Source organism: Polyodon spathula, chromosome 10 (assembly GCF_017654505.1).
Source record: "Polyodon spathula isolate WHYD16114869_AA chromosome 10, ASM1765450v1, whole genome shotgun sequence".
NCBI classification, from domain to species: domain Eukaryota; kingdom Metazoa; phylum Chordata; class Actinopteri; order Acipenseriformes; family Polyodontidae; genus Polyodon; species Polyodon spathula.
In genome coordinates, this window is record NC_054543.1 from 35753386 (window position 1) to 35762653 (window position 9268).

The 9268-nt window shown below is 33.6% G+C and overlaps 1 protein-coding gene across 5 annotated transcripts; it reads right to left on the reverse strand.

The window, feature by feature from the left end:
• Window positions 1-275: 275 nt before the first annotated feature.
• Window positions 276-6092, reverse strand: LOC121322198 (heterogeneous nuclear ribonucleoprotein A3-like). Of its 5 annotated transcripts, none has more exons than XM_041261797.1 (11): window positions 6011-6092; window positions 4715-4837; window positions 4332-4478; window positions 4014-4224; window positions 3699-3788; window positions 2578-2664; window positions 2385-2450; window positions 1133-1258; window positions 865-987; window positions 692-759; window positions 276-603 (listed from the first exon to the last, which is right to left on the reverse strand). In XM_041261797.1, exons 1-10 carry the CDS (start codon window positions 6014-6016, stop codon window positions 707-709), a joined length of 1032 nt encoding a protein of 343 aa, XP_041117731.1. In that variant the 5' UTR covers window positions 6017-6092; the 3' UTR covers window positions 276-603; window positions 692-706. The 5 variants fall into 5 exon arrangements, with proteins under 5 accessions (XP_041117731.1, XP_041117730.1, XP_041117729.1 ...); XM_041261796.1 differs by having other exon boundaries at window positions 724-759; window positions 2572-2664; XM_041261795.1 differs by having other exon boundaries at window positions 2572-2664.
• Window positions 6093-9268: the final 3176 nt, after the last annotated feature.

A 9268-nucleotide genomic window follows, 5' to 3' on the forward strand; every position in this document is an offset into this window, starting at 1 on the left:
GGTATTTAGAATACATTACACTCTTTACAAAAAAAAAAAAGACATTGATTTAAAATGTTATGCAATCATGTTGCAATATAAATTTGAAATAGTTTACCGATCCTAACTTCAGTGACCTGCAGCTCACAAGATGAAGTGCTTTCTCCTACTTCTTTCTAATACAGGCACACAGATAATGCACATAGAAGAAAATAGCAAGAAACATCACCACAGAATAAATAACTAACATTCTTAAGTTCAGACATCTTAGACTCGATTGAAAAACTGACTACAAATTTTAGTTAAAAAAGGTTCCTTGTTTTTATTCCTGGTACCACTACCACAGTTTACATGGGCATATACTTGCAAAAAAACAAAAAGTAAAATAAAATCTAGCAACAAATAAGACCTCAGGAATGTACATCTAATAGACACTGTATTTCATTAGTAGCTACACTTCTGCAGTCTGTAGCTAGTGGATACAGTCCTCAACAAGAATTGTTCTCCTGTTTAAGCTGCAGTAACTTTGCTGTTCCTCTAATGCACTTGGACGACTGCCTCATAGTAACCTGCAGCTTTCCTGACAACTCCTTGCTCATCTCCTCTCCTGCTAAGAACTGTAGCCTGTTGAATGGATACAGGATAAGAAAATTATTACACTAAGTTAACAATAGGTATTCCACACAATAGTGCAATACTAAATGCAACTTACCAATTCTACAAAAAATTAATATCTCCTCGTACCGTATCCACCAGAGCCACCTCCAGAGCCATAGTTGCCTAAAAAAAAAAAAAAAAAAAAAGAAAAAAATTAATAATCTGTAAATGAAAACAGTTGCAGCTTAAATAATAGCAGTCAAGCCAACATCCAGGCCCTGTATGTACCGCCGTAAGGTCCACCCGAGCTCCTTCCAAAGTTGCCCCCTTTCATGGGTCCGTAATTCGACTGCTGCCCGCTGTAGTTTCCAAAGTCATTGTAGTTTCCACCACCGCCGCCGCCATAGTTTCCTAAAAAAAAAATTGTAAAATACAGGCAACACCCCTTAGCAAGGCAGCAACTTATGACATTTTTGTAAACAAGTATACAAAGTGCAGTCAGCAAAACTATTTATGATTATGATCCGAGGAATTGCGCAACTTTTACAGCTCTGACCTCCTTCATTGTAATTGTCGTATCCGCCAAATCCACCACCTTGGTTGCCATATCCACTGCCACCTCCATACCCTCCACGACCACCTCCGTAGCCACCTCCATAGCCAGAGCCACCGCCATAGTTTCCTTCCAAAAAGAATTGTATCATTTCATCACTGACTTACATTCAAAAACCCAGATAAACCAAGCACAGCATATTAAACCCTAATGTCTGTTAATCATGTTATGTTAAGTTTACATACACACAATACCCTTTATAACCTAAAAGGGGAATGCAAAATACATTAGTAATTACACAGTGTAACACAGACTTACATAATTTTTAAAACAGCTATATAGTTACTGGGGGTTATAAAATAGCAAACTGGGACATACATACTTGAGGCCGTCACTTGCACAAAAGAAACTGCACACTGTGACTGACCCCCTTTCAATACCAGGGAAACAGAGTGTTACACATTAGGGCTGCTATGATTAAATCAAAAATCGATTTTTCATTTTGGTTTGTAAGTACGCCCCTCTGTAGATTCGATGTAAACTAAAAAACAGCGTGGCATCTTGAATCCAGAGCAGGATGACAGGCTTATATTTCTGGCAAACAGTCTGTAAATAAATTGTGCACATTGAAGAAAACTGACTGTATATAGTTTGCACTTCTTTGGAGTTTCAAAATGAACTGTTATGTAATGAATATTTAACAATATTCAATAACATAAAAAAAAAAACTTAAAACAATCAGCGACGTATACACGCTGTGGTAATTGAATCAATTTATTTGTACTATTACTTTTAAATAATAATAATAATATTTTTATAAACTTGTCTAGTTTTATATAGATTGAATTCCAAACTACTGTAATCTGTTTGGAAAAAATATTTTAGTAACACCCCTGTAGTATGTTAAACTTTCTTTAGCCTTGCTTAGAATGTTTTTTTTTTAGTTATTTATTTTTTTCTCCTGACACTAGGAAGGAGTAATTACCCCTTGCATTCAATTTTTGTGCACAAGCTTTTACTTAACAGCAATGTTATTCAAACAATCATGCTGGGGGATAGAAATGGAGCAAAAATTTTTGTGGACGGTACTATCATCGATATTTATTCAAATGATTCGATTTAATTAATGGATTGCTATTTAAAGGCTCAACTAACAGCCTAACTACACATTACCAAGCTCTAGTTTCCACATTACAATAAATGTGATTATCAGACATGTTATTATACTGCATAATAAAGAAATGAATTAACGTACCATCGCCACCAAACCCGTTGTATCCACCATCGCCACCATAACCACCACTACCACTTCCATAGCCTCCTACAACACAACGTTGTTACTGTTTTTATTTGTTCTGTATATACACACACTTGACATAACACAACACACTTATCACCACACTACTTCAGATTAAAGTGGATGCATTCTCCCTCATTCTTACCGCTACCTGAGAAGTTTCCACCCCGGCTATAGTTGCCTCCACCTCCAAAATTTCCACCTCTACCCATAAAATTGCCAGGTCCCCCATCTCGGCCTACAGAAACAGAGCATTTAAAAATATATAGGCATATTTAAAAAACTGCCTTTAAAAAAAAAAAAAAAAAAAAAGCTTACTGCACCCTGCTATACGGAGAAGTTTGGATTGTTTCAATGTCATCCTTTAAGATCCCCCTGATGAGTTTACATTGCAAAAAAAGTTAGACTTGCCATCCATTATACGCCCTAACCATTTAACAGTAAACTTAATTCATTACTGGATAAGCACAGCCCTGACAGATTTTTAACCTAATAACAGAAAAAAAGTTTTGAACATAGCGAAGTGGTAGATATTTATTAAATTAACAATTTACGACAAACATCAGAAATCAAATATGTATCTGTTTTAGCTTTAAAAAAAAAAAAAAAAAAAAAAAAAGACTAGGAAAAATTGGGAAAAGTCCATTTTTTTCCTCCTACAACCAAATAACCAATTCATAAACAGGTTTATGTATTATACACTTTAAAGACATTTAACATGAAGCATTGTAAAGTGTGTTCAAAGTCAACCATAACTGCAGTTTATTGATTATTTGTGTGTTGATTGTTTAATACACCGTTTTACTCGAATTTTGTGGCCAAAATAAGTGTTAAAATTTGGGGGGAGCGACTGGGATTTGAGGTTTCTAGTTAGGGTACCAATTTACATTTGCGCATGTCAGTTACTCTGGTGCGCTTGAACAAGACCAACTGCACACAGTACTGCCCACTACAGTAATTACTCTTGATACAGTATCAGTGTATTAAAATGGCAGCACAGCAAACTTCATGAACATTTTTTAATGCAACTTTTAAAAGAAAAGTAATTTTGCTTGCTGTAGAAAAGAGAAACTGCGGCATCTGAGATGTATCAGAAGATGGAGACGCAATCGAAAGAAAAAAAATATATATATATTTTTTTCATCATCACTAAACACATTTCTATTGCCAAATGCATGGTTACATCTCCTTTTACGTTCCACAGCGTTTTCATTACAACTTAAACAGAACAACCACAGATGCATTTAGATTTATGAGCATGTTTGGACTTACTTCTCCGATTACCAGCAGACTGCATCTCTTGTTTTGAGAGTGCTTTCCTGACTTCGCAGTTGTGTGAATTTATTGTGTGGTATTTCTGAGCTGAAAAACAAAAAGTAATTTGGTGAAACAAGCTATCATTTAACAGCCACAAGTTTTGCTCTTAAAGAGTTTTACCATATTATGTAATTCTAGTTAATGAACACCTCACACTGCTAAGAACTGTACATTCAATAAAGGATTTATTTAATTAAAAGTGGTGTCAGTGATGCAATGTTCCAATTGTAGGTATTTTAATCATACATATACACTGTTCAAAACACATACCAACTATTTTGTCAACGGTGTCATGATCGTCAAAGGTGACAAATCCAAATCCTCTTTTTTTTCCCGTCTGTCGTTCTTCCATAACTTCAATACTTTCGATCTTTCCATATTTTTCGAAGTAGTCCCTCAGGTGACATTCTTCTGTATCTTCCTTGATCCCACCAACAAATATTTTTTTCACTGTTAAATGGGCACCAGGCCTTGCAGAATCCTGTGGAAAGGAAGGGCACAGAGGAAGCAGCATTGAGTACTATTCCTTTGTGTTATGTACTGTACTATGGATCAGTAATAACACTGGTTACTGGCATGGGGGCTTACCTCTCTAGACACTGCTCTCTTTGGTTCTACAACCCGCCCGTCAACCTTGTGTGGGCGGGCCTCCATGGCAGCATCCACCTCTGTTGCACAGGAGTAAGTTACAAACCCAAACCCTCTGGATCGTTTATTTAATGGATCTCGCATTACCTACAATACAGGATTTCAAAGAAGTAATTAGAAGACTTAGTTAAGTCAAACATGTTGTATGCCTGATTTTTACCTTGCTCCAATAAAGAACAAACATATTTAATTTTAACCCCCACCAATGTCAAAGATTTAGCAGTGCTTTTATGCAATGTTGTTTTGCTGGTTAAGGGTTTTTAAATGCACTGCTGTATATTTTCCCCACACAGACTATTGTGTATTTTGCACAGACAACTTACCACGCAATCTGTGAGCTTCCCCCATTGTTCAAAGTGCTCTCTCAGACTCTCATCAGTGGTTTCAAAGCTCAAGCCACCAATGAACAGTTTTCTCAGCTGTTCTGGTTCCTTGATATCACGGTCCTGTCCAAACAATAAATGAAAAAAAGCAAGTCAGTATATAATCTTAATAAACGGTATTGCAGTAGACCGTTTAACATGAGCATGTCACTACTTGTATAACAGAGTAACAACAACAACAATAACAATAATAAATTATGATGACGTCGTTTAAGGGATTCACTTTTCCAGCTCGTGGGTTCAGTCTCAGGACAGCAGACTGTTCTGCACATTTCATCCTTCTGTTCCAATCAACGCCTGTTCTGTACAGTTCAGACTAAGTGTGGATTTCTTGCATGTTGTTTTTAAAATAAGTGCTAATACAATATTTTTGTGATGGCGTGTGACTACGACCTCAAAATAACTAATCTTACATATTACACAAATAAATCGGAGTTGCTCTGCTGCCCAGTTCACAACACAGGCAGTCTAGCCCTCTGTCACTACGCGTTTATTTATTTATTTATTTTCTTCTGGTACGGTTGTCATAAGGCTATACGCATCTGTATTTCGCCAAGGATTCTCCACACAGTTCAAAATATCAAGATCTGTACATTACACGCCCTTTCAAAATCAGTCATACTGATCGACACGCACAGCCTAGAAGTTTCTGTCACAAGGCAACCCTACGCCATTTTATCTCTTCCGCCATTCCTCCACACTGTAGAACTACCTATACAAGCAATGTAACACATCATTCATGACTAAAGTTTGAAATGCACCCATTTAAATCTTAAAGTATTAATGCCTCTTTCTTCTCTCTCTCTCTCTCTCTCTCTCTCTCTATATATATATATATATATATATAACTTACGTAAAATTTTAGATCAAAAAATTGTTAGTCTTTCAAAGTGTATTCGATTGGTAAAGGTTCTTAGTCTTGCGTCGGACAAGACAATTTTTGCAAGCCTTTATGTTTTTGTTTTCTAGTACAAAAAACTGTGATTAAAAAACAATTCCGAATAAAACAATATTTACTGCAGAACACTGTAATTAGTAACATTAAAGCCAATTACGAACGCAACACCTCGAATGATCCTAGCTAAACAAGGCAGAACCCAACAACAGCTCGCATCAAACACAGTATGTACACTCTAAAACAAATAACAACATAGAAAACTTTGCATTTAACTTTTCTTATATTCGTTCGACTTAATCCTTACAGTAAACATTAATATTTATATGCAATATTACCACCTCCATTTTGCCTTGAATCTCGTTTCTCCTCGCTTCAGAACGGGAAAAGGAAGTGGGACGTCCCACGTGACATTAGAAAAACAAACCCAAAAAAGGAAGTCACCACAGCGCCGACGTACCGAAACTATTGAACGTGCGTGCAAATATCACCAGAAACAAATATTTCCAAACATTGCGATTTTGTTTTTTGCACATTAGTCTATTATACTGTGTTTTTTCCCCCAATTAACTTTACATTACAGTAAGTTATAAACAGATCATTCCACTAAAGTATATTGCCACGTTTTGTTTAAATATGTAGGCCTATTCTTTTTGTACATTATTGTGTTTCACTCTACAGCACTTGCAGTCTTGTGTCTTAATTGACATTGAAACAAAACAAACAGAGATACACTAGCGTGTATGTCACTTAAAGTCACGTTTTTATGGTTATAGGAAACATAGCACAATGCATATTATTATTATTATTATTATTATTATTATTATATTATTATAATAATAATAATAATAAAATATAATAATAATAATAATAATATAATAATAATAATAATAATAACTTAAATTAACTATTGTGTTGTGATAATAGGACTAGGATTTGACATAATTCGGGCGAGGTTATGTGAAAAAAACAAAAAAAAACTTTGTGCTAATCAGCTCGCGCAGGACAAAAATGCTTAGAGACGTTAAAATAAAAAGGAAGAGGAAGAGATAAAATAATGTTTATAATAAATAAACGTTTTTAATAAACGTTTTTAAGAGAGCCTTGGGTTAATTCGTTTTCAAATGGATCTGTAGTGTAGCCACAGTATTCTCAAACAAACAAAATATTAAAAAGAGATAACAGAAGAGGATTATTTGTTTTTCTTTCTTTTCATTTTTTGAAAGACTGAATAAAAAAAAAAAAAAAAAAAAAAAAACTGGTGATAATTTGGTGATCTGGTACACAGACAGCATCCGAAGCAGAATTTGTTGATGTGAAATAGAACTGTGAGAAACATTGCCTTTTACTGGTTTGTTGGATTACAATGTATTATGCCAAATCCATTATTTTTCTCGTTTTTAGGCTTCCTTTTTAAATAGCATTTATGTTTTGAGATCACTCACACTTTGGATACCTATATTTATGATTAGAACACTGTTTGAGAATATAATACATTGCTTTCTTTGGCAAAGGACATAGTATTTTAAACTACTGTTTAACTACTGTTCTGCACAACACATTTACCCCTGTGTGCCTGAAACATCATGCCGTATCTTTTCTTGTTGGTAGTGTTAAAGGGCTTAGTGCCATTTCGGATAGAATTATAAGTGGATGCAGTTTAAAATGGAAAATAGTTTATGTAATAAAAAGGTTAGCTAGCTTTAGGCAAAACCAAAACCACATAGCAAACCCTTAAAAATGTATAAAATGTATTTAAATATATTGGCATATATTGTATAATACATTTTGTAATATACTACATTATATTTCTCACTATATTTAATTTTTTTGTTTTTTTCCATAAGGGAAATGCCTTTTTACAAACAATGGTATTGATAGTCAATATGATAATGAGCCTTTGAGCCTCTGCTTTAGGAAGCAGACGTGTATATGGCAATGCAGTATTTAACACCAGAGGTAGACTGTATATGATTTTCTTTGAGGATAATAGCAAACCCACAAATATTTCTGAATTTATGACTATTTTATGAGGTGGAATAATGTCTGTTATTGCCATTACAGTGTGTCGGTAAAAAAATATAGCCACAATAAAAATAACAATATTTCACTATCATTAAATCTGACTTTTATTTATTCTTAATTTATAGTCATTCTAAGCCAGTCAAATAATTTAAAAGTTTTCCTTCTAGCCATGGAAAATGCAGAAGACAGGATGTTCTGAGCGTACAAATTTATTTTTTAATATGTGTATTATATATAAATAAAACAGGCATATGTGGCCTCACAATGAATATGTAAAATTAATAATAAAATAAATAAAAAAAAAACACTTGACAGCCTCTATGTTTACTGTATTTATATCACAGTAGTTAATTTTATTATGGATCCAACATCAAATTGTTCTACAGATTGCACAGTTTTGATATAATGAACAGAGAAGGCATCCCACTCCATACCATAACTGGGTTCTATGCAAATGGTGTATTTATATTATAACCAAGAGGACTGGTGATATCTCATGTACCAAGCTTGCTGTTCCAGTACATAAAATTTGATATGAAAGTAATAATGAGATTGAGAGGATGTAATATTATTTCTGCATCAATGCACTCTTTTAATTAAAATATGGCACACATTGTCAGGCATCAGTAAAGTCTGTTCATGTGCAAAAGATTAAAACTGATTTTGGATAACTTAAAAGTGTCTACAAATACAGTATCTATCTATCTATCTATCTATCTATCTATCTATCTATCTATATATATATATATATATATATATATATATATATATATATATATATATATATATATATATATATATATATTAGCTCAAAGAGCCAGCTGCCCAACGTTTCAATATGTTGTACATATCTTTCTCAAGGGAGCCTGTGTTTGAATCAAAACATTGGAGGTATTTATAGGTGTTTGACGGCATGACAACTACTTGTTATTGTTTATATTCAAATCCATGATTTATTCTTACATGATGTAATGGTGTTCTATATGTGACATCACTTTTACTTATATCTTTAAATCTATATTAATTCTCATTAACATTATTTTATATAAACTTATATTTATATTATCATGTAATGCTGGCTCTGAGGATCAGCCTTGATATGGTCTCCCCAGCGCATCAGCATGCACAACTTTTGAATTAATTTTGTTTATTTAATTATTTTTAACTTTTATATATTTATTGGAATTAATTAGTTCATTCTTTTCTGTTGAGTCCCGCTGGCATAATTGTGTTCAGTCTATTTATCCATTTACTTTCTTTTATTCTTCTATATGTCGCATTGTCTAATTTTAGCTGTTCTAATACTACAAACTTTACATCATTTATGTCATGTCCTTGACTGGTGAAGTGCTGTACTATTGGTTCATTCATTTTTTTTATTTCTAATTAATGAAAGGTGGTTCTGAATTCTTTTATATAAAGTTGTTCCAGTTTCTCCAACATATTTTATTTCATCACATTTTTCACAGGCTATTCCATAAACAACATTGCTATTTTTACAGTAGGTATTAGTTTTTAGTGGATATGTGGTGTTCTTATGTTTAATTATATTTCTACTTTTGTCCATGTATTTA

Excerpts from the sequence above, each read along its gene's own strand:
- LOC121322198 (XM_041261795.1), bottom strand. Across the intron at positions 4,479-4,714 it reads GGAAGCTCACAGATTGCGTG|GTAATGCGAGATCCATTAAA; the intron begins GTAAGTTGTCTG and ends CCTGTATTGTAG. Across the intron at positions 1,259-2,384 it reads CAACGGGTTTGGTGGCGATG|GAAACTATGGCGGTGGCTCT; the intron begins GTACGTTAATTC and ends TCTTTTTGGAAG.